General features: G+C 44.3%; 1 protein-coding gene across 3 annotated transcripts in view; it reads left to right on the top strand.

Moving 5' to 3' along the window:
• Positions 1-25,870, top strand: part of LOC110496379 (CMP-N-acetylneuraminate-beta-galactosamide-alpha-2,3-sialyltransferase 1) — a 67,462-nt gene extending 41,592 nt beyond the window's left edge. For all 3 annotated transcript variants that reach the window (XM_090208795.1, XM_021572246.3, XM_021572247.3), the window contains 5 exons: positions 10,658-10,851; positions 20,722-20,901; positions 22,521-22,566; positions 22,790-22,909; positions 23,721-25,870. In XM_090208795.1, the coding sequence (XP_090064921.1) occupies positions 10,658-10,851; positions 20,722-20,901; positions 22,521-22,566; positions 22,790-22,909; positions 23,721-23,894 (714 nt within the window). In that variant the 3' untranslated portion in view covers positions 23,895-25,870. The remainder of the gene's footprint in view (positions 1-10,657; positions 10,852-20,721; positions 20,902-22,520; positions 22,567-22,789; positions 22,910-23,720) is intronic.

Genomic DNA, 25,870 nt, shown 5'->3' with positions numbered 1-25,870 from the left:
AACCAAGATGTAGACATGAAGCTAAGGTTAGGGTTAGGGCTGAACCAGGATGTAGACATGAAGCTAGGGTTAGGGTTGAACCAGGATGTGAACATGAAGCTACGGTTAGGGTTAGGGCTGAACCAGTATGTAGACATGAAGCTAGGGTTAGGGTTGAACCAGGATGTGGACATGAAGCTAGGGTTAGGGCTGAATCCGGATGTGGACATAAAGCTAGGGTTATATTGAACCAGGATGTGGACATGAAGCTAGGGTTAGGGTTGAACCGGAATGTGGACATGAAGCTAGGTTTAGTTTGAACCAGGATGTGGGCATGAAGCTAGGGTTAGGGTTGAACCAGGATGTGGACATGAAGCTAGGGTTAGGGTTGAACCAGGATGTGGTCATGAAGCTAGGGTTAGAGTTGAACCAGGATGTGGACATGAAGCTGGGTTTAGTTTGAACCAGGATGTGGACATGAAGCTAGGGTTGAGGTTAGGGTTAAACCGGGATGTGGACATGAAGCTAGGGTTGAGGTTAGGGTTAAACCGGGATGTGGACATGAAGCTAGGGTTGAGGCTAGTGTTAAACCGGGATGTGGACATGAAGCTAGGGTTAGTTTGAACCAGGATGTGGACATGAAGCTAGGGTTAGGGTTGAACCAGGATGTGGACATGAAGCTAGGGTTAGGGTTGAACCAGGATGTGGACATGAAGCTAGGGTTAGGGTTGAACCAGGATGTGAACATGAAGATACGGTTAGGGTTAGGGCTGAACCAGTATGTAGACATGAAGCTAGGGTTAGGGTTGAACCAGGATGTGAACATGAAGATACGGTTAGGGTTAGGGCTGAACCAGTATGTAGACATGAAGCTAGGGTTAGGGTTGAACCAGGGTGTGGACATGAAGCTAGGGTTAGGGCTGAATCCGGTTTTGGACATAAAGCTAGGGTTAGTTTGAACCAGGATGTGGACATGAAGCTAGGGTTAGGGTTGAACCGGGATGTGGACATGAATCTAGGTTTAGTTTGAACCAGGATGTGGGCATGAAGCTAGGGTTAGGGTTGAACCAGGATGTGGACATGAAGCTAGGGTTAGGGTTGAACCAGGATGTGGTCATGAAGCTAGGGTTAGAGTTGAACCAGGATGTGGACATGAAGCTGGGTTTAGTTTGAACCAGGATGTGGACATGAAGCTAGGGTTGAGGTTAGGGTTAAACCGGGATGTGGACATGAAGCTAGGGTTGAGGTTTGGGTTAAACAGGGACATGGACATGAAGCTAGTGATGAGGTTAGGGTTAAACCGGGATTTGGACATGAAGCTAGGGTTGAGGTTAGGGTTAAACCGGGATGTGGACATGAAGCTAGGGTTGAGGTTAGGGTTAAACCGGGATGTGGATATGAAGCTAGGGATGAGGTTAGGGTTAAACCGGGACGTGGACTTGAAGCTAGGGATGAGGTTAGGGTTAAACCGGGATTTGGACATGAAGCTTGTGTGGAGGTTAGGGTTAAACCGGGATGTGGACATGAAGCTAGGGTTGAGGTTAGGGTTAAACCGGGATGTGGACATGAAGCTAGGGTTGAGGTTAGGGTTAAACCGGGATGTGGACATGAAGCTAGGGTTGAGGTTAGGGTTAAACCGGGATGTGGACATGAAGCTAGGGTTAGTTTGAACCAGCATGTGGACATGAAGCTAGGGTTAGTGTTGAACTAGGATGTGGACATGAAGCTAGGGTTAGTTTGAACCAGGATGTGGACATGAAGCTAGGGTTGAGGTTAGGGTTAAACCGGGATGTGGACATGAAGCTAGGGTTGAGGTTAGGGTTAAACCGGGATGTGGACATGAAGCTAGGGTTGAGGTTAGGGTTAAACCGGGATGTGGACATGAAGCTAGGGTTAGTTTGAACCAGGATGTGGACATGAAGCTAGGGTTAGGGTTGAACTAGGATGTGGACATGAAGCTAGGGTTAGGGTTGAACCAGGATGTGGACATGAAGCTAGGGTTAGGGTTGAACCAAGATGTAGACATGAAGCTAAGGTTAGGGTTAGGGCTGAACCAGGATGTAGACATGAAGCTAGGGTTAGGGTTGAACCAGGATGTGAACATGAAGCTACGGTTAGGGTTAGGGCTGAACCAGTATGTAGACATGAAGCTAGGGTTAGGGTTGAACCAGGATGTGGACATGAAGCTAGGGTTAGGGCTGAATCCGGATGTGGACATAAAGCTAGGGTTATATTGAACCAGGATGTGGACATGAAGCTAGGGTTAGGGTTGAACCGGGATGTGGACATGAAGCTAGGTTTAGTTTGAACCAGGATGTGGGCATGAAGCTAGGGTTAGGGTTGAACCAGGATGTGGACATGAAGCTAGGGTTAGGGTTGAACCAGGATGCTGTCATGAAGCTAGGGTTAGAGTTGAACCAGGATGTGGACATGAAGCTGGGTTTAGTTTGAACCAGGATGTGGACATGAAGCTAGGGTTGAGGTTAGGGTTAAACCGGGATGTGGACATGAAGCTAGGGTTGAGGTTTGGGTTAAACCGGGATGTGGACATGAAGCTAGGGTTGAGGTTAGTGTTAAACCGGGATGTGGACATGAAGCTAGGGTTAGTTTGAACCAGGATGTGGACATGAAGCTAGGGTTAGGGTTGAACCAGGATGTGGACATGAAGCTAGGGTTAGGGTTGAACCAGGATGTGGACATGAAGCTAGGGTTAGGGTTGAACCAGGATGTGAACATGAAGATACGGGTAGGGTTAGGGCTGAACCAGTATGTAGACATGAAGCTAGGGTTAGGGTTGAACCAGGATGTGAACATGAAGATACGGTTAGGGTTAGGGCTGAACCAGTATGTAGACATGAAGCTAGGGTTAGGGTTGAACCAGGGTGTGGACATGAAGCTAGGGTTAGGGCTGAATCCGGTTTTGGACATAAAGCTAGGGTTAGTTTGAACCAGGATGTGGACATGAAGCTAGGGTTAGGGTTGAACCGGGATGTGGACATGAATCTAGGTTTAGTTTGAACCAGGATGTGGGCATGAAGCTAGGGTTAGGGTTGAACCAGGATGTGGACATGAAGCTAGGGTTAGGGTTGAACCAGGATGTGGTCATGAAGCTAGGGTTAGAGTTGAACCAGGATGTGGACATGAAGCTGGGTTTAGTTTGAACCAGGATGTGGACATGAAGCTAGGGTTGAGGTTAGGGTTAAACCGGGATGTGGACATGAAGCTAGGGTTGAGGTTTGGGTTAAACCGGGACATGGACATGAAGCTAGTGATGAGGTTAGGGTTAAACCGGGATTTGGACATGAAGCTAGGGTTGAGGTTAGGGTTAAACCGGGATGTGGACATGAAGCTAGGGTTGAGGTTAGGGTTAAACCGGGATGTGGATATGAAGCTAGGGATGAGGTTAGGGTTAAACCGGGACGTGGACTTGAAGCTAGGGATGAGGTTAGGGTTAAACCGGGATTTGGACATGAAGCTTGTGTGGAGGTTAGGGTTAAACCGGGATGTGGACATGAAGCTAGGGTTGAGGTTAGGGTTAAACCGGGATGTGGACATGAAGCTAGGGTTGAGGTTAGGGTTAAACCGGGATGTGGACATGAAGCTAGGGTTGAGGTTAGGGTTAAACCGGGATGTGGACATGAAGCTAGGGTTAGTTTGAACCAGGATGTGGACATGAAGCTAGGGTTAGGGTTGAACTAGGATGTGGACATGAAGCTAGGGTTAGTTTGAACCAGGATGTGGACATGAAGCTAGGGTTGAGGTTAGGGTTAAACCGGGATGTGGACATGAAGCTAGGGTTGAGGTTAGGGTTAAACCGGGATGTGGACATGAAGCTAGGGTTGAGGTTAGGGTTAAACCGGGATGTGGACATGAAGCTAGGGTTAGTTTGAACCAGGATGTGGACATGAAGCTAGGGTTAGGGTTGAACTAGGATGTGGACATGAAGCTAGGGTTAGGGTTGAACCAGGATGTGGACATGAAGCTAGGGTTAGGGTTGAACCAAGATGTAGACATGAAGCTAAGGTTAGGGTTAGGGCTGAACCAGGATGTAGACATGAAGCTAGGGTTAGGGTTGAACCAGGATGTGAACATGAAGCTACGGTTAGGGTTAGGGCTGAACCAGTATGTAGACATGAAGCTAGGGTTAGGGTTGAACCAGGATGTGGACATGAAGCTAGGGTTAGGGCTGAATCCGGATGTGGACATAAAGCTAGGGTTATATTGAACCAGGATGTGGACATGAAGCTAGGGTTAGGGTTGAACCGGGATGTGGACATGAAGCTAGGTTTAGTTTTAACCAGGATGTGGACATGAAGCTAGGGTTAGGGTTGAACCGGGATGTGGACATGAAGCTAGGTTTAGTTTGAACCAGGATGTGGGCATGAAGCTAGGGTTAGGGTTGAACCAGGATGTGGACATGAAGCTAGGGTTAGGGTTGAACCAGGATGCTGTCATGAAGCTAGGGTTAGAGTTGAACCAGGATGTGGACATGAAGCTGGGTTTAGTTTGAACCAGGATGTGGACATGAAGCTAGGGTTGAGGTTAGGGTTAAACCGGGATGTGGACATGAAGCTAGGGTTGAGGTTAGGGTTAAACCGGGATGTGGACATGAAGCTAGGGTTGAGGTTAGTGTTAAACCGGGATGTGGACATGAAGCTAGGGTTAGTTTGAACCAGGATGTGGACATGAAGCTAGGGTTAGGGTTGAACCAGGATGTGGACATGAAGCTAGGGTTAGGGTTGAACCAGGATGTGGACATGAAGCTAGGGTTAGGGTTGAACCAGGATGTGAACATGAAGATACGGTTAGGGTTAGGGCTGAACCAGTATGTAGACATGAAGCTAGGGTTAGGGTTGAACCAGGATGTGAACATGAAGATACGGTTAGGGTTAGGGCTGAACCAGTATGTAGACATGAAGCTAGGGTTAGGGTTGAACCAGGGTGTGGACATGAAGCTAGGGTTAGGGCTGAATCCGGTTTTGGACATAAATCTAGGGTTAGTTTGAACCAGGATGTGGACATGAAGCTAGGGTTAGGGTTGAACCGGGATGTGGACATGAATCTAGGTTTAGTTTGAACCAGGATGTGGGCATGAAGCTAGGGTTAGGGTTGAACCAGGATGTGGACATGAAGCTAGGGTTAGGGTTGAACCAGGATGTGGTCATGAAGCTAGGGTTAGAGTTGAACCAGGATGTGGGCATGAAGCTGGGTTTAGTTTGAACCAGGATGTGGACATGAAGCTAGGGTTGAGGTTAGGGTTAAACCGGGATGTGGACATGAAGCTAGGGTTGAGGTTTGGGTTAAACCGGGACATGGACATGAAGCTAGTGATGAGGTTAGGGTTAAACCGGGATTTGGACATGAAGCTAGGGTTGAGGTTAGGGTTAAACCGGGATGTGGACATGAAGCTAGGGTTGAGGTTAGGGTTAAACCGGGATGTGGATATGAAGCTAGGGATGAGGTTAGGGTTAAACAGGGACGTGGACATGAAGCTAGGGATGAGGTTAGGGTTAAACCGGGATTTGGACATGAAGCTTGTGTGGAGGTTAGGGTTAAACCGGGATGTGGACATGAAGCTAGGGTTGAGGTTAGGGTTAAACCGGGATGTGAACATGAAGCTAGGGTTAGGGTTGAACCAGGATGTGGACATGAAGCTAGGGTTAGGGTTGAACCAGGATGAGGACATGAAGCTAGGGTTAGGGTTGAACCAGGATGTGGACATGAAGCTAGGGTTAGTTTGAACCAGGATGTGGACATGAAGCTAGGGTTAGGGTTGAACCAGGATGTGGACATGAAGCTAGGGTTAGGGTTGAACCAGGATGTGGACATGAAGCTAGGGTTAGTTTGAACCAGGATGTGGACATGAAGCTAGGGTTAGGGTTGAACCAGGATGTGGACATGAAGTTAGGGTTAGTGCTGAACCAGGATATGGACATGAAGTTAGGGTTAGGCTTGAACCAGGATGTGGACATGAAGCTAGGGTTAGGGTTAGGGCTGAACCAGGATGTGGACATGAAGCTAGGTTAGGTTTGAACCAGCATGTGGACATGAAGCTAGGGTTAGGGTTGAACCAAGATGTAGACATTAATCTAGGGTTAGGGTTAGTGCTGAACCAGGATGTGGACATGAAGCTAGGGTTAGTTTGAACCAGTATGTGGACATGAAGCTAGGGTTGAGGTTAGGGTTAAACCGGGATGTGGACATGAAGCTAGGGTTGAGGTTAGGGTTAAACCGGGATGTGGACATGAAGCTAGGGTTGAGGTTAGGGTTAAACCGGGATGTGGACATGAAGCTAGGGTTAGTTTGAACCAGGATGTGGACATGAAGCTAGGGTTAGGGTTGAACCAGGATGTGGACATGAAGCTAGGGTTAGGGTTGAACCAGGATGTGGACATGAAGCTAGGGTTAGGGTTGAACCAAGATGTAGACATGAAGCTAAGGTTAGGGTTAGGGCTGAACCAGGATGTAGACATGAAGCTAGGGTTAGGGTTGAACCAGGATGTGAACATGAAGCTACGGTTAGGGTTAGGGCTGAACCAGTATGTAGACATGAAGCTAGGGTTAGGGTTGAACCAGGATGTGGACATGAAGCTAGGGTTAGGGCTGAATCCGGATGTGGACATAAAGCTAGGGTTATATTGAACCAGGATGTGGACATGAAGCTAGGGTTAGGGTTGAACCGGGATGTGGACATGAAGCTAGGTTTAGTTTGAACCAGGATGTGGGCATGAAGCTAGGGTTAGGGTTGAACCAGGATGTGGACATGAAGCTAGGGTTAGGGTTGAACCAGGATGTGGTCATGAAGCTAGGGTTAGAGTTGAACCAGGATGTGGACATGAAGCTGGGTTTAGTTTGAACCAGGATGTGGACATGAAGCTAGGGTTGAGGTTAGGGTTAAACCGGGATGTGGACATGAAGCTAGGGTTGAGGTTAGGGTTAAACCGGGATGTGGACATGAAGCTAGGGTTGAGGTTTGGGTTAAACCGGGACATGGACATGAAGCTAGTGATGAGGTTAGGGTTAAACCGGGATTTGGACATGAAGCTAGGGTTGAGGTTAGGGTTAAACCGGGATGTGGACATGAAGCTAGGGTTGAGGTTAGGGTTAAACCGGGATGTGGATATGAAGCTAGGGATGAGGTTAGGGTTAAACAGGGACGTGGACATGAAGCTAGGGATGAGGTTAGGGTTAAACCGGGATTTGGACATGAAGCTTGTGTGGAGGTTAGGGTTAAACCGGGATGTGGACATGAAGCTAGGGTTGAGGTTAGGGTTAAACCGGGATGTGAACATGAAGCTAGGGTTAGGGTTGAACCAGGATGTGGACATGAAGCTAGGGTTAGGGTTGAACCAGGATGAGGACATGAAGCTAGGGTTAGGGTTGAACCAGGATGTGGACATGAAGCTAGGGTTAGTTTGAACCAGGATGTGGACATGAAGCTAGGGTTAGGGTTGAACCAGGATGTGGACATGAAGCTAGGGTTAGGGTTGAACCAGGATGTGGACATGAAGCTAGGGTTAGTTTGAACCAGGATGTGGACATGAAGCTAGGGTTAGGGTTGAACCAGGATGTGGACATGAAGTTAGGGTTAGTGCTGAACCAGGATATGGACATGAAGTTAGGGTTAGGCTTGAACCAGGATGTGGACATGAAGCTAGGGTTAGGGTTAGGGCTGAACCAGGATGTGGACATGAAGCTAGGTTAGGTTTGAACCAGCATGTGGACATGAAGCTAGGGTTAGGGTTGAACCAAGATGTAGACATTAATCTAGGGTTAGGGTTAGTGCTGAACCAGGATGTGGACATGAAGCTAGGGTTAGTTTGAACCAGTATGTGGACATGAAGCTAGGGTTGAGGTTAGGGTTAAACCGGGATGTGGACATGAAGCTAGGGTTGAGGTTAGGGTTAAACCGGGATGTGGACATGAAGCTAGGGTTGAGGTTAGGGTTAAACCGGGATGTGGACATGAAGCTAGGGTTAGTTTGAACCAGGATGTGGACATGAAGCTAGGGTTAGGGTTGAACCAGGATGTGGACATGAAGCTAGGGTTAGGGTTGAACCAGGATGTGGACATGAAGCTAGGGTTAGGGTTGAACCAAGATGTAGACATGAAGCTAAGGTTAGGGTTAGGGCTGAACCAGGATGTAGACATGAAGCTAGGGTTAGGGTTGAACCAGGATGTGAACATGAAGCTACGGTTAGGGTTAGGGCTGAACCAGTATGTAGACATGAAGCTAGGGTTAGGGTTGAACCAGGATGTGGACATAAAGCTAGGGTTATATTGAACCAGGATGTGGACATGAAGCTAGGGTTAGGGTTGAACCGGGATGTGGACATGAAGCTAGGTTTAGTTTGAACCAGGATGTGGGCATGAAGCTAGGGTTAGGGTTGAACCAGGATGTGGACATGAAGCTAGGGTTAGGGTTGAACCAGGATGTGGTCATGAAGCTAGGGTTAGAGTTGAACCAGGATGTGGACATGAAGCTGGGTTTAGTTTGAACCAGGATGTGGACATGAAGCTAGGGTTGAGGTTAGGGTTAAACCGGGATGTGGACATGAAGCTAGGGTTGAGGTTAGGGTTAAACCGGGATGTGGACATGAAGCTAGGGTTGAGGTTTGGGTTAAACCGGGACATGGACATGAAGCTAGTGATGAGGTTAGGGTTAAACCGGGATTTGGACATGAAGCTAGGGTTGAGGTTAGGGTTAAACCGGGATGTGGATATGAAGCTAGGGATGAGGTTAGGGTTAAACCGGGACGTGGACATGAAGCTAGGGATGAGGTTAGGGTTAAACCGGGATTTGGACATGAAGCTTGTGTGGAGGTTAGGGTTAAACCGGGATGTGGACATGAAGCTAGGGTTGAGGTTAGGGTTAAACCGGGATGTGAACATGAAGCTAGGGTTGAGGTTAGGGTTAAACCGGGATTTGGACATGAAGCTAGGGTTCAGGTTAGGGTTAAAACGGGATGTGGACATGAAGCTAGGGTTGAGGTTAGGGTTAAACCGGGATGTGGACATGAATCTAGGGTTGAGGTTAGGGTTAAACCGGGATGTGGACATGAAGCTAGGGTTAGAGAATTTGGATTAGTCCACCCTCTGATGACCTGGAGGAACAGTCTGCTGGCTGATGACACGTACAGGTGATGTCAGGTTCTGAGACTTACAGGTGAATAACCACACAGGTGAGTTTGGTTCAGTCACATCAGGTTAACCGTTCTAATGATAATCAGGACAAGGAAGAAAACATTGTTTCCATGACGATTATTAATTATACTGTACATACCAATTCCCATGAACGATACCATCTCCTAGTCAGCTATACTTTGAGGTGGCTAATTTCTAAGATTTCACCAGATAGAACTGAATGACTACTTAATGAATACCATTCAACACTACTAGAGAAGTCTAGATCCAATAAACTGAGGGAAAAAAACGTTACACTCCCTGTTTCTCAGTATTTCAGAGACGAGAGATATTCTATTTTTGAACCTAATCCGTGGCCATATTGAGTTCAAAGCGTAGGCCGATGGTATATTGAGCTGTAAATTATTCTTGCCTCAACCCTGCATCACAGTTTGTCAGTTTATTCTTGGTTTTTCTATAGCGAGGTCACGTACAATGAAGAATGAGCTGCCGATCACTTAGGAACAGCCCGGTTACAACGTCTAACAGTCAAATGGTACGCCGTTGTTCGTTTTAATTCAAACATCAAAAGTCCATTCACCCTTCTTAGAAGTCAGTTAGGAACACTTTCTTGTAAATTAGAATTGATCCTGGGGCTATTACCAGTGGCTGCCACCATCGTGACTCCATTAAATTAAATCCGGAGATACACGTTGGAGGTGGAAGGATCACATGCCCTGAGAGGGTTCTATGGAGATGAGGTTATCACATTCACCTTGACCAATTAGATGTAAGAGTAGATGGAATATTAACTAGAAGGTAACACCCTGTTACTCATAACTTGTTTCATAAGAGGTAAGGATTGATGTGTACTGTCTTGGTCCATCTACTGGCTCTGTTAAAAGTGGTGTGTGCTAGGGTTGAATGGTGGTAACCCGGTTACTGAGATTTACTGGGATTTACTCCGAAAACCACTCCCTTTTTCCGGGATAAATAACTGTTTTGAAAGCCAATACTAACTCGCATTAGCGCAATGACTGGAAGTCTATGGGTATTGCTAGCATGTTAGCCGACTTCCAGTCATTGTGTTAACGCTAGATAGCAATTGCGCTAATGCTACTTAGCAACTTACTTCAAACTGCACTCAGACATAAAAATGGTATCTTTAAGTTCATCTGACTCTGGGGAAGTAGATAAAGGGCCTCATTGCCGAAATCCAAATGTGTTCCTTTAACAATAGTTTTTTTTTATGCTGAGAACTGAAAGTATGTTTTTAAATAACATCCTTAGAATGTTCTTTAAACGTTACTAATGTTTTGAAAACCTACTTTAAATAGAACCATGAGGGAACCTGTAGGAAACGTTATGGGAAGGTTGTATGCAAAATAACCATATGACAATCATTCTCTCACCAAGCTCTAAGAAACACATGGTCCTCAGATAATTATGTGCTGGCTGGCCTGTCTCTGCTGTGTCCCTACCTCAACTGTCTCTGTTCTGGCCCGAATGGTTAAAGGCTGAGCTGAAAGGCTTGAAGGTCTCCCTCTCTCTCCAGTGGTTGCAGGCAGAGCAAGAGCCGGCCAACTTCAGCGAGGTGGTGGAGAAGTTGTTCCAGGTCATCCCTGATGCTGACCTTTACATGGATGCGGGCCCTGAGCGCTGTAGGACCTGTGCTGTGGTGGGGAACTCTGGGAACCTTAAGGGCTCCCGCTACGGAGCCCTCATAGACTCCAGTGATGTCGTCATCAGGTGACTCATCAAGCTTGTTTTTTGTTTATGAGTTACATAAAGCATTATGTTAGGAATTGAACTGCAAAGCCACAAAGGAGTGATTTTGTTCTGTATAGCATTCATGCCTGACCAATATCTAGGCTTTGGTGTTAATTACAAGTGTAATCATTGTAGTCCAGTTTCTTGATTCCCACCCCCACCGTTGATAAGATTACACCTGTGCAGGGATACAAACGGTTTTGTTCTATCAAGGCGTTTATAGCCTACAATTATCATCACAATAGCTCATGAAAGGTTATATTGGAACAAACACAAGTCTGTGATCATTGTGACATGTAGGTGTAGACGCCCCATTTGGTTTGATGTCAATATGATTTCACCCTAACATAGACCGTTCCGCCCATCATGTCACACCTTTCAGCTGCCCTAGCTGTTGTTCCCATGTCAGTTTGTCTCATAGAAGTCAAAGCCACTTGGCCCCAAAACCTGTTTTAGCATGATGTGCCATGAGATTTAGGGCTTTCGCTATTTTGTAGTAGTCAACTGGGTGGGACTTGATATAGGTTAAGGAAGAAACACAGAATTCCATCCAGGTCAGCTAATGAAATTGACTCCTGAGAGAACTTTCCTTAACTGCAGGTGGCAGTTAATCATCCTTGGTTTTATGTGTTCAGACTATACACTCTCCGGCACATAGATGGGGGTAGGGTTAGTGCCAATTCGTCCCTCCAGGATTTTGCTGGGATTTTTTTTGCTATTTGAGGGCAAAAATGCTTGATTTTTCCAAGGCAATATGCAATGATTTTGGCCAATTTGTTGCTAAAATGCGCTGATGAGGGAAAACGTTTGTTTGTGTGGCTTGATTGAACCATATTATGTGGAAACTGTGCAGTGATTGGTTTAAATTGCAAGCCCTCTTTTTGTACGACGTTGATGGGTCAGTTTAATGCGATACCTGAGATGATTTGACTGTTTTATGCTGACAATAGTGCAGTGATTGGGACCTGCCAATACACTCTGAGAAGAAGAAATAGGGTTAGGGTTAGAGCAGGAAGGGTAATGAAGCCGACTGTAGACAAAGGTCGGAGAGTGAAACCGGGGGAGGTGCATCTGCGACAGCCGAAAGTTGAACACTGGTGATTTTCCAACAGCAAGGCTCAGATCAACTTGGCAGTGTCAACATACACTACATGACCAAAGGTATGTGTACACCTGCTCCTCCTTATTCCAAAATCATGGGTATTAATATGGTGTCGGTCCCCTCCTTTGCTGCTATAACAGCCTTCACTCTTCTGGGATGGCTTTGCACTAGATGTTGGAACGATGCTGCGGGGACTTGCTTCCATTCAGCCACAAGAGCATTAGTGAGGTTGGGCACTGATGTTAGGCGATTTAGGTGTGGCTCGCGGTCGGCATTCCAATTCATCCCAAAGTTGTTCAGGGCTCTGTGGAGGTCAGTCAAGTTCTTCCACACTGATCTCAAAAAACCTTTTCTATATGGACCTCGCTTTGTGCATGGGGGCATTGTCATGCTGAAACAGGAAAGGGCCTTCCCCAAACTGTTACCACAAAGTTTGTCTAGAATGTCATTGTATGCTGTAGCGTTAGGATTTTCCTTCACTGGAACTAAGGGGCCTAGCCCGAACCATGAAAAACAGCCCCAGACCATTACTCCACCAAACTTTAAGGTTGGCACTATGCATTGGGGCAGGTAGCGTTCGCCTGGCATCCGTCAAAGGGTGATTCATCACTCCAGAGAACGAGTTTCCACTGCTCCAGAGTCCAATGGCAGCGAGCTTTACACCATTCCAACCGACGCTTGGCATTGTGCATGGTGATCTTAGGCTTGTGTGTGGCTGCTCAGCCATGGAAACCCATTTCATGAAGCTCCCGACAAACAATTATTGTGCTGATGTTGCTTCGAGGCAGTTTGGAACTCTGTAGTGAGTGTTACAACCGAGGACAGGCGATTTCTAAGGAGTTATGTGCTTCAGCACTAGTTTAGCCTACCACTTCGCAGCTGAGCAGTTGTTGCTCCTAGACGTTTCCACTTCACAATAACAGTACTTAGAGTTGACCGGGGAAACTCCAGAAGGGCATACAGTAAATATGACAAACTGACTTGTTGGAAAGGTGGCATCCTCTGAAGGGGCCACACTGAAAGTCACTGAGCTCTTCAGTACGGGCTATTCTACTGTCAATGTTTGTCTATGGAGATTCCACGGCTGTGTGCTCGATTTTATACACCTGTCAGCAACGAGTGTGGCTGAAATAGCCAAATCCAATCATTTCAAGGGGTGTCCACATACTTTTGTGTGTGTGTGTATGTAATCTCAGCAAAAAAAGAAACATCCCTTTTTCAGGACCCTGTCTTTCAAAGATAATTCGTAAAAATCTAAATAACTTCACAGATCATTGTAAAAGGGTTTAAACACTGTTTCTCATGCTTCTTCAATGAACCATAAACAATTAATGAACATCCACCTGCGGAACAGTTGTTAAGACACTAACAGCTTACAGATGGTAGGCAATTAAGGTAACAGTTATGAACATTTAGGACACTAAAGAGGCCTTTCTACTGACTCTGAAAAACACAAAAAGAAATATGTTAATCTGCTCATCTGCATGAACGTGCCTTAGGCATGCTGCAAGGAGGCATAAGGACTGCAGATGTGGCCAGGGCAATAAATTGCAATGTCCGTACTGTGAGACGCCTAAGACAGCGCTACAGGGAGACAGTACGGACAGCTGATCGTCCTCGCAGTGGCAGACCACGTGTAACAACACCTGCACAGGATTGGTACATCTGAACATCACACCTGCAGGACAGGTACAGGATGGCAACAACAACTGCCCGAGTTACACCAGGAACGCACAATCCCTCCATCAGTGCTCAGACTGTCCGCAATTGGCTGAGAGAGGCTGGACTGAGGGCTTGTAGGCCTATTGTAAGGCAGGTCCTCACCAGGCATCACCGGCAACAACGTCACCTATGGGCACAAACCCGCTGTCGCTGGACCAGACAGGACTGGCAAAAAGTGGTCTTCACTGACGAGTCACGGTTTTGTCTCACCAGGGGTGATGGTCAGATTCGCGTTTATCGTTGAAGGAATGAGCATTACACCGAGGCCTGTACTCTGGAGCGGGATCGATTTGGAGGTGGAGGATCCGTCATGGTCTGGGGCGGTGTGTCACAGCATCATCAGTCTGAGCTTGTTGTCATTGCAGTTCATCTCAATGCTGTGCATTACAGGGAAGACATCCTCCTCCCTCATGTGGTACCCTTCCTGTAGGCTCATCCTGACATGACCCTCCAGCATGACAATGCCACGACCCATACTGCTTGTTCTTTGCGTGATTTCCCAGATCTCAGTCCCATTGAGGACGTCTGGGACCTGTTGGATCGGAGGTTGAGGGCTAGGGCCATTCCCTCCAGAAATGTCCAGGAACTTGGTGGTGCCTTGGAAGAATGTGGTAACATCTCACAGCAAGAACTGGCAAGTCTGGTGCAGTCCATGAGGAGGAGATGCACTGCAGTACTTAATGCAGCTGGTGGCCACACCAGATACTGACTGTTACTTTTGATTTTGACCCCATCTTTGTTCAGGGACACATTATTCCATTTCTGTTAGTCACATGTCTGTGGAACTTGTTCAGTTTATGTCTCAGTTGTTGAATCTTGTTATGTTCATACAAATATTTGCACATGTTAAGTTTGCTGAAAATAAATGCAGTTGAAAGGAAGTTCTCCAATTGTCCACATGGCTGGCTGAATTTTGCTACCATCGGAAACTTCGGGAAAATTGCCCATTATTTCGTTTTTCTAAGGACCCAGAAAACAGCAGTGTGAGAACCTATTCAAGTAAGTAAATATTTTTTGAAAATGGTTGTTTTTAGCTAGCTTGCTACAGAAACTTAAGTGTGCAGGCTGACTCAAATTAGCTGCTAATGTAATGTTAGCTATATAGCAAACTAAATAGCTAGCTAAGTTAATTAAATATCACCAGCTTGCTAACGTCATATTAGCTAATTAGCTAGCTATCTTGATGTATTTATCGTTTAAACTAAATTCATTTGTAGCTAGCTAACAGCCATGGAAGAGGGTGAAAGATTAGCTATCAATTCAAGCTGTCAGAGAAGGGAGAGTAGGCTTCTCTGGATAGGGAAGATACCTTTTGCGGGAGGACATTTTTGAAAATATTCTCCAGTTCTAGTCAACAGCGAGGAAAAACGTAGGACAGAGAGATATAGTAACATAATATTCAGTGCTGTCTAATTTGAGTATAATGCAGCCTGTTTCTTTAGAATGTTTTCTGTTCTCAGGTACAGAGAGCAGTGAAACTCTGTCTGCAGATGAAGAGGTCCCAGTGAATGTCCCAAGAGAATAAGGGTACATCCTTGTATACCATGGATTATATGTGTACCTATGTTAGCACATGTTGTGAACAGAAATACAGTTTAAAAGTCACACACAATGTTTAAACCTATTACAACTGGAGCAGGCCAACTCTGCTGGGCGTGCAGGTTTCTGTTCCAGCCCAGCACTAACACACCTGCTTTTAATGTATCAAAATGAATGAGTTAATAGTCAAGTGTGCTATTGCTTGGCTGGAACAGAAGTCTGCTCCCCAGTAGATCACGGATCAGTGGAGCGAGATTGGCCAGATCTGATATGGACTTTCTTTTGTTCACCTGAAATTATGCTTTAGTAATAATAGCCTACTTGTTACAAAAATGTCTAACCTTTACATATGAGTTAGCTTACTTGTACACTTTGAAATAATATGAGATAGTGTTGAAGTTTAGTGTTTAAACTTGTTTTAATTGTAAACTGGCCTACAGTATGATCGCATTAGCCTTATGGGCATTTGCAAAAGACTCCTTGACAATGTTCATCTGAAGCAGAGAATAGCTTAACTCACAATTTGTTTACACATTGTTAAGCTCTAGGTTCTCAATTTAAAAACAATAACAGTAGACAATGTATGAGGCTAATCATTATCCAGGTCATCTACAAGTCTATGCTAGGTAAAGCTCCGCCTTATCTCAGTTCACTGGTCACGATGGCAACACCCACCTGTAGCACGTGCTCCAGCAAGTGTTTCTCACTGATCAACCCTAAAGCCAAAACCTCATTTGGCCGCCTTTCCTTCCAGTTCTCTGCTGCCTGCGACTGGAACGAATGACAAAAATCTCTGAAGTTGGAGACATTTATCTCCCTCGCCAACTTTAAACATCTGCTATCTGAGCAGCTAACCGATCGCTGCAGCTGTACATAGTCCATCGGTATATTGCCCACCCAATTTACCTACCTCATCCCCATGCTGTTTTGATTTTATTTACTTTTCTGCTCTTTTGCACACCAGTATCTCTACATGCACATGTTCATCTGATCATTTATCACTCCAGTGTTAATCTGCTAAATTGTAATTATTCACTCCTATGGCCTATTTATTGCCTACCTCCTCATGACTTTTGCACACAATGTATATAGATTCTTTTTTTTCCTACTATGTTATTGACTTGTTTATTGTTTACTCCATGTGTAACTCTGTGTTGTTGTCTGTTCACACTGCTATGCTTTATCTTGGCCAGGTCGCAGTTGCAAATGAGAACTTGTTCTTAACTAGCCTACCTGGTTAAATAAAGGTGAAATATATATATTTTTTTTTAAATACTAGACTTTTGTACATGCCTTGTGCTGACATGAAATTGTTTAGTGCAAATCCAACCCTTGTAATCTAGGTGATAAAATGTCTGGAAACAGGAGATGTTGGAGGTCCTTCTCTTCAAACATACAAACAACTACTACCACCAAGTTCAATGCCAGATACTTTTATCCCAGAAGGTCTGAGTGTCACTTAGTCGGGCTACTGTGACAATGAAGATGGTCTACAAGAAACCGTTTTTATTCAATGGGGCTAGGCAAAGCAGAGATGACAATACTTTTAATTTCACCCAGACAACAATATAGCGTATTATCTACAGCATGTTTACAATATCATAAACAGTAGTATTTTACATGTTCCAAATTACGTTTAATATATTCATATGGTTTAAGGGGGCACTTTTGTCAGGACGGCAAGGTGATCTCTGCTCAAATTGCACAACAGAATCATTGATTGACCAAAGCACAGCATATGACAACCATCTCGTATGACTAAGGAATGTCTCCTTTCATACCTGAAAAGGGACAAAGTATAGCTAGATTGTAGAAACTGATGCTGCTGCAGCATTGCTCATCTTCACGTCGGGAATCCAGTCGACGTGGGTGTCTTGACAGAGGTCAGCTGGTTGAACCTACAGCAGTACATAAACCAATGAAAAGCACCCCTGATGTTAGAATAGCACTTCTTTAGGTCACTTATACCATCGGGGCTCTTCATCGTTTGGTTGTTTAATTCATTCAGGTGTTTTAGTGTCATATTAAGATTAAATTGGGCTGCAACAACCAATAGTCAACACAGCAGGTTGACCTATCCTATGGAGGCCTTTGTCCTATGCTGTAATGTCCATACATTTCCCTCTTTATGAATAAAGCTCTCAACAAATTATCAATGAGTTATCATATGAGTTTTGTCCCCCAGACTATATGGATGTCATATTGTATAATTTCCCTTTTTCATGGTCATGGCTAGAAGGGATCCAGTTTTTGTCAAATGAATGTCATATTCTAGATTACATGGTTGCATTCAAGACAAGGTCGTTTTTTATTGATCTGTTGTCAGTGGCAGTAGAGTAGGACCAGGCTACCATCGTATTATAAAAATATTCTGCTAATGTTTCCATTCATATAAAGTGTAGTAGAATTGCATCAAATGTTTATCGAAGGCCACATTTTTCCTGTGCAAAGGAAAGAAATCTCTTTGATATAGCCTATAAACCTCTGTCACTACGCGCTTATTAATAGCCAAAATGATCACTTTCCAATCTGCTCATCACATTAGGAACAGTAGGCTTACATTAGTCTGCAGATGCGATGATCGAGGGCATGCAGTCATTTGTTATAAGGGTTCCATTTTATGGTGAAAAAAATAGCTCGACATATGCTAATAGCTAGACTACTCTAGCTAGCTAATTTAGTGTTCACACCTGTTTCGCATAACAGATAAACTAAACTCAAAATCAATCAGACTTGACTTACCAGTTATGAAATGATCATAGCAGACCCTGTACTGACAGCTGTCTGGGTTCAGGTCTTGACAGGCAAAAAGGTTTACTTGGTTTCCTGACAGTTCTCGAGTCTTCTCTCATTGGTGTCATCAATGTTGTTTCATGATTGCGGGGAATCTGTAAATATATCCACAGAAAATGACCTTGGTGATGAATCAACTAGTTTTAGGCACTGCTATCATGCAGTTTGAGGCAGAAACTCGGCTGTTGTTGTCAGAAGAAGTAATGAAGTGGTCTTCCAACATGGCCGCCCGGCGGTGTCATACATCAACTGCAAGCCCTCAATACTATATCACACACACTCACGAACTGAAAACATAACGTGTGTAGGCTACAATTAATTTGGTTAGACAGAGGACGCAAATATCACTTTCATTTGTATCCCATGTAGCTTGAGAATCACGGCAACTTTGATTCCTGTTTGTCATTTCTTTGGCCATTTTCGCTTGGGTCAACCAAAAGCAGCCTAATGATTGGTTGACAAATAGTGCATCCCACAATGCAGGTAATGGCTGCATTGTACAGTTTGTGAGAAGCAACTACAGCGACTTGAAGGCGACTAAATAAAAAAACTGCATTACCTTTGCTTACAAGGTATTTGTGAAGTTCATGCAGTTGATGTGTTGGCACAGTTTTTATTCCCATAATGCAACACACTGTATCGGCTCAAAGGTACACATGGACTACTTTAAAATGGAGATAGCCCTCAATGGTGCTGGCCATGCTGTCACAGAAGCATGGAAAAACAGGAGATGGGCTCACTGGTACATCTCCAGGCGGCAGGTAGCCTAGCGGTTAAGGAAGTTCAGCCAGTAACCAAAAGGTTGCTGGTACGAATCTCTGTGCTGACTAGGTGAAAAACATGTTGATGAGCAATGCACTTAACCCTAATTGCTCCTAAGTCACGCTGGATATGAACTCAAATGTAAATGTATGGTTTTTCTCCACTCACCAGCAGTTCTGTACAAATGTTACTCAATGTAAAGCTGTATGACTGCACTTATCTTCTTCAAGATCCCATGCTGTGGAGCAGCATGTTTGCTGATTTAATTACGCAGAGACTGGGACAAGAGACGCAAGACTTATTGCTTTTCTTTTAACACAATCCTTCTCTGCAGTACAGGCTTACAAGCACAGGAATTATGTACAGTTCATATCATCCTGCATCCCCTGTGGGCCCTGGTTAAAAGTAGTGCCCCATAAAGGTAATACCGTGCCATTTAGGACGGCGCCCGTGTGCTGCTACTACAGTGACTTAGATGAACGCTCGATTGCCCGACCCGACTCTGCAAATGAAAAACATGTTGTATGTACTCTGCTTCAAAATTATAGTACCCTTCCCGTTCCATGTAATGAAAATAAATATTTACCAGCAAAATCCATCTCTTTTTTTTTGTTTTTTTGTTAAAAACCTATTTATTCTGGTTCTATGAGAGCTGGTATATCACAGGTGTCAAGGAAGCACCGGGATATTTTATTAAAACATGATTAGCTTGTCTGGATAATAAGACACTGACAGCATGGACCCACTGCCAAGCGCATAGCCCAAGGTAATGTAAATTTATAGAACCTATCCCCTTTCATGTAATGATAAATATTTACTGGCAAAACCCCTCACACTTAAAAAAAAAGAAGAGCCTATTTATTCTGGTTCTATGATAGCTGCTATATCACAGGTGTCAAAGATGCACCGGGTTCTTTTATTCAAACATAATTAGCTTGTCTGGAGTATAAGACGCTTACAGCGTTGGATCAGCGGTGGATTAAACATCAATCAACTTCTGATCCGAGTATGATGGGGTAAAGCCTCAGCAAGTAACTTCATTAGGTTGGATCCTAGAGCCCAACAGATGTAGTGATAGCTATGCACCTCACATCTGTGAGTGAAAAGCCCAGTTTTAGATTGGATTTCTGCGCTGTGTTTTTCAATGAGGAGCCAGACCAACTATCAGTGTGTAAATTAGGAGGGAAGTCCTTGGCTGAAATTGATTATACTGCTCACCCCACACTCACTTAACTCACACACACACACACACACACACACACACACACAAAGATCTCCCCTTGGAAGAACGAACTAACTATATTAATTAAACAGGCAGAATCACAGCTATAGCTTTCCCCTCAATGCACTCACTGTAACTGGGACACAAATATTAACTGTATGATGTGGAGAAGCAGGAATTCCACAAACTGTCACATGCCATGGCACTACTAGGATGTGGGTATTCAGTAGATATTTACAGGAATGTCATGAAGACGGTTTATCCCAGAGCCTGATGTTGAGGATATACAGTAAGCCTCTGGTTCATCACCACATTCAAGTTCCAAATGACAGAAATGTCATTTAGATACAAATTCCAGTTTTGTACCTCCAGGCATCCCACCTTCAACAAAGCAGATATGTTGATTAGTATGTGAAAGCATTGTCATCCATTTGTTATATTTAGGTTATAAGGCAGAGAGGGGTGTGGGGTACATGGCTGAGGGCTGTTCTTAGGTACAGCCCTTAGCCATGGTATATTGCCTTATTGCTATTATAAACTGGTTACCAATGTAATTAGAGCAATAAAAAATACATGTTTTGTCATACCCGTGGTATGCGGTACGATAAACCACGGCTGTCAGCCAATCAGCATTCAGGGCTCAAAACCACCCAGTTTTTATAATGCAGGACAACCCACTTTGACTCTAACCGTAACCCTGCTCCTGCAGAATGAACATGGCTCCTACCTCTGGCTATGAGGAGGATGTTGGGAGCCGGACCACCCATCACGTCATGTACCCAGAGAGCGCCATAGATCTGGACAACACCACCAGTCTTCTGCTCATCCCCTTCAAGACTCTGGACCTTCAGTGGATCACCAGCGCCTTGACTACAGGCTCCATCAAACAGTGAGTGATCAATGACCACGCGCCACACAGTCACTACACGTTCATCAAGTTCACCTGAGAAAGTGTAGTAAGTGCACCTTAGCGAAACCTTCAATGCGAACTGTAGTGGATGCCTGTGGAATTGTTTGTAATGAATGGAAAGATGAAACCGCAAACAACGTTTTCATCCCCGGGAGGTCTGGTATCCTTTATGCTGTGTGAACAGTCTTTGTAGAAGTGCACCCGGTGCCTCCTTCAGGGCTGTTTGTCATAACCACAAGTATCCACATGTTGGCACGTACTGATATAGACCTCTTCCAGCGCCACAAGGTCGATGTTCTCAAGCTCTGTGTTAGACAATTATTACACATTACATGAATCATCTCAATTAATCACCTCATTATTACCACCAGTTAAGATTCTAAGCATGTGGATTCCTTCAACTGGGTCATAAATATGGCTTCAGCTGGAACGCTTTTGACAGTTACATCCTTATGGTGACGTTCCTGTGTTAATGATCTAATGACTGCTGAGGATGAGTGGGATGTTAGGAGGAAGGGGAGGAGGAGAGTGAGGAGGTTGTGGAAGTGCTTAGCTGCCTGTAGGAATCTTTACTGAGTATCAGCAGGGGTGCCCTGGCCCATTCTTTGCCCAGTGGGCCTGTCTAACTTGTGGTTTCTGCACAAAATGATCCTTATCTCTGTAATAATGGGGGACTCAAGTAAGAACTGGGCCAGTGTGGGCCATCGAGAGGGAAAAATGGACTGGTTTGGGGGCCTCAAAGAAAAAAATGGGCCAGTGTGTTAGAAATGTCAGGGCCGATTTCTGGTCCCAGTCCAGCCCTGAGGATCAGGGTTGAACTGTAGCCTAATAATGTTATGGGTAAGATGGTCAATAATTCTTAGCGCTATAGTTCTATCACAGCACAGCTTGAATCCTGATGAAGGCAGCATAGCTATCGAAACTTTGATATCTATTGCACTTATTTAATCTGACCTAGACTGTGCAGCTTTTCTTTTCACACAGTCTACCCTACCGGTGGGTAGACTGTGTGAATAGCATACCTGTAGTACAAATCAAATCATTCCCAAATCAATATTGGTTATATGACCTCACACATCACAATAGCGTATGACCCTTGACCTTGATGGGAAACAAGCCTCTGCTGTTTGCGATGGTATCTGTCACTGTGATCATCTGTAAAAACATAAATAATGTGAGAATTACTTTGTTTGCAAACTGTTACTATACCAACACAAACATAAAAAAACAAGTATCAAAACAGTAACCAAAACAGTATCAGTATCACAAATACACTGAACTGTAACATATCTTTTCTAACCTGAAATCGGGTTTCTTTTCCAGACGTGACAGCCTTTTACTGAACGTATTACTGGTATAGGCTACTAGTTTGTCGTGAGGAGCTCATAGTCAGTATGGCTAATGTTAGCCAATGCTGATAGCCAACCGGATGGCCACCACAAAGTAAACAAAGATGGCGGCGCCTCTGTCAGAAATAAGGTGAATTTGATCAACGATGGTGGTTTAAACTGACAGTACCAAAGGTTCTTTGGTTTCCCCTTTTATCTGTGATAATACTTTGATATTTCCTATATTATGTTGTCTTTTGTTTCTTGCAGCACGTACATTCCTGTCCAGTCCAGGATTAAGGCAAACAAGAACAGGGTGAGTGAACCCTTGGCTGCTTCCAAAATGGCGCCCTAAAGTAGAGTATTACTTTTGACCAAAGCCCTATGGGTTAATCTGCTTTAGTTTACCTTACCTGGAGACAATATAATGCAGATTTTGAAGAGCTAGTGATTGGTTGGTTGGTTCATTGATTGATAATGTTCAAGATTTAAATTATTTTCACTTGTCACAAGGTCAAAGCTGTTGTTATGTTTTGCAGGTGTTGATATACAGCCCGACCTTCTTTAAATATGTCTATGACGCATGGCTGGAGAGTCATGGCCGGTATCCCTCCACTGGCTTCCTCAGCCTATTGTTTTCCATTCATATCTGTGATAAGGTGAGCCCACCCACTTCCTTTTGTGTCTTTCTGACAAAGTTCTGTACATTATGAGAGTGTTCTGTGACTGCAAAGCATGCGTTGGGTTCGCACTGAGGTTTTACAGAGTTTAAAGCCGGAAAAAGTGTCCCAAATGCCCCAAAAAGTTTACCTCTGATGGAAATGAAGTAACCCCTTGCGTCTGCGAAATGGCCACACGCTGTGCAGCACTGTGTTATCTACCCTCCACTGCTCTACAAACAAACACATTTTGGGTGGGAAAGAGGTGCAGAGCGCCGAGTGTTCTGCTTATTATCTGCATCTACACGGGAGGTGTGAAATGCAGGCAATTACCATGTGCTAGGTGTTCTCTAGAACCTAAAAGAGGTTGACTCTAGAAAAACTCCACAGTTGCCCCAAGTGATGCAGACAGCATCCCAGTGTCCTATAGTTGTCCTATAGTTGTTACATAGAGGTCAACTGAGTCATTTAGAAGAGAAGAAAAATAAATCCTAGTAACTGTATAAGGACGTTTTTCTAATAACTGCATACTGTCATCTAGAGTTAAAGCATCATCAATAGGCATGTTTTGTAAGTTTCTCGAAAAAAACCTGCAACTGGAGAAATTAGCTCTACAAAGTCAACTGTGTGTGTCAGAGTACCAGAACATCATATCAACGCATCAATCAGTACAGCAACATTCCACCTCATCAGTTCTGTGGCACATGGCATTAGGCCAAAGCATATAAGTCACATAGAAGAGTCTGGCACCATGATGGCCAATTCCGGGGCGGACGAGTACCTCTGTATAATGGTGTGTTGTATCATTTAGGTGAGTGTGTACGGGTTCGGAGCGGATCAGTACGGGAACTGGCACCACTACTGGGAAGAGAATCACCAGGGAGGAGCATTCCGCCACACCGGAGTGCATGATGCTGACTATGAGTACAACGTTACCCTGCTTCTGGCTGACAAACACAAGATCAAGATTTTCAAAGGCTTCTGATGTCTGGAGATGTTACTGGCCTGAGACCATGAAGCCTCTTGAATGAAATTCTGTCGACTCAGAGGTTAACCACTGGGCATAAACTGGTTGAATCAACATAGTTTCAACGTAATTTGTCAACGTATTGTGACGTGGAATCTGTGTAAAATTCATTGGATTTGCCAAAAGTAATCAACTGTTGTTTTGAGGGTGAAATTTCAACCACAGGATTTTGTCATCATTGTAACCAATGTTCAACATAGACAAAGCTTGTATAAAATATGTTACATTTGTACCTTTTGAAACAATGTCAGATATTCAATGTTATATCCACTATCAGGAGAGAAAAAAAACTATAGCTGGGCAGCAACTCCTTCTGGAAAATTCTACAGCTATCTATAGCTATTCCTTTGGTCTCCCATCCTGGGTTTTAACCCAGCCCAACCCTGCTAAGCTTTGATATGTCACTGACAACCCCCCCCCCCCCCCCCCCCCCAAACAAAAAGTGTTTTGTGAACTAACACTCGCACTTTACTTTGTTCCCCCTTACTAGCTCTGACTTTGCTGATAGCTACTTAATTGAGGATAAATGTACTTACTATGCCTGTGATATGTGGTTGTTCCACCTAGCTATCTTAAGATGAGTGCACTAACTATGTCGCTCTGGATAACAGCTTCTACTAAATGACTAAAATGTAAAAATGTACAAGCTAAATAGATTCACTTTTGCTATCGGAAGTCATTCCAAGGGGTAGGTTTAACAAAGCAAATTAAATGGAACCATACTTTATCAATCATATAACATCAATGATGCTATTTAGGCCTAGTGTTTCAATTCAACCCAGGATTCAACTAAAAATAGACGATACATATAGGCATAGGGTTTAAAGCTTTGGTTGATTTTAAATGTAATCTAAAAGTTAATAATGTACTGTATATGTTGGATTCATGTCTCCATCTTAACCAAAAATCTAAGTTAAAGAATAGGACTAAATCCAACTTCATTTAAATTCCATTTACAGTTTGATTTGATTTTGTCCTATTCTTTAAGTTCGATTTTTGGTCGAGTTGGAGAAGTGAATCCAACATCTTGATTACTATTAGATTTTTTTTTACTTTTTGGGGGGGGATTTTGCCACCTCTTTCTCATTCGATCGTGTCTCATCGCTGCAACTCCCCAATGGACTCAGGAGGCGAAGTTCGAGTCATGCGTCCTCTGAAACATGACCCGCCAAACAGCGCTTCATAACACCCGGCCGCTTAACCCGGAAGCCAGCCGCATCCATGTGTTGGAGGAAACACTGTTCAACTGACGACCGAGGTCAGCCTGCAAGCGCCCGGCCCACCACAAGGAGTCGCTAGAGCCAGATGAGCCAAGTAAAGCCCCCCCGGCCAAACCCTCCCTTAACCCGGACGACACTGGGCCAATTATGTACCGCCCTATGGGACTCCCAATCATGGTCGGTTGTGATACAGCCTGGGATCGAACCCAGGTCTGTAGTGAAGCCTCTAGCACTGCGATGCAGTGCCTCAGACAGCATAACAATTATTAATGGAATTAAAGCTCGACTAAGTCAGTGGGACATATTAAACTATGCAAGCAGTAGATTAATCTCCTTTAAATGCTGGTTATTTGTTGTGTTAATCAACCAAACACAATTCACTGTTACTTTTGTAATACAGTAGCTTAAAGGTAAGGCTAACTTACAGACTAACGTAACAGTATTTATTCAAATGGGTAACACATCCATAGCCACATTTTGACGCTAATGTAACTATAACTGTCTTATCAATTAAAGAGTGCATGTTCAAGATCACAGGTCTGTGGAGATCTTCACAATTTTTATAATGAATGTCTATAATAAACGGCATTGATCACTTGCACCATGTACTATTAATGTAATATATTCTCAACTGAAATCCATGTTATTTGGTTGTGCTATTAGAAGAAGAACAGGGATAACACATTAAGTTGTATAAATAAACTAAATATCTGA

The sequence above is a fragment of the Oncorhynchus mykiss genome, chromosome 18, assembly GCF_057628025.1.
Source record: "Oncorhynchus mykiss isolate SJ-2025 chromosome 18, ASM5762802v1, whole genome shotgun sequence".
Taxonomy (NCBI): domain Eukaryota; kingdom Metazoa; phylum Chordata; class Actinopteri; order Salmoniformes; family Salmonidae; genus Oncorhynchus; species Oncorhynchus mykiss.
This window is presented reverse-complemented; position numbering and strand designations above follow the sequence as displayed.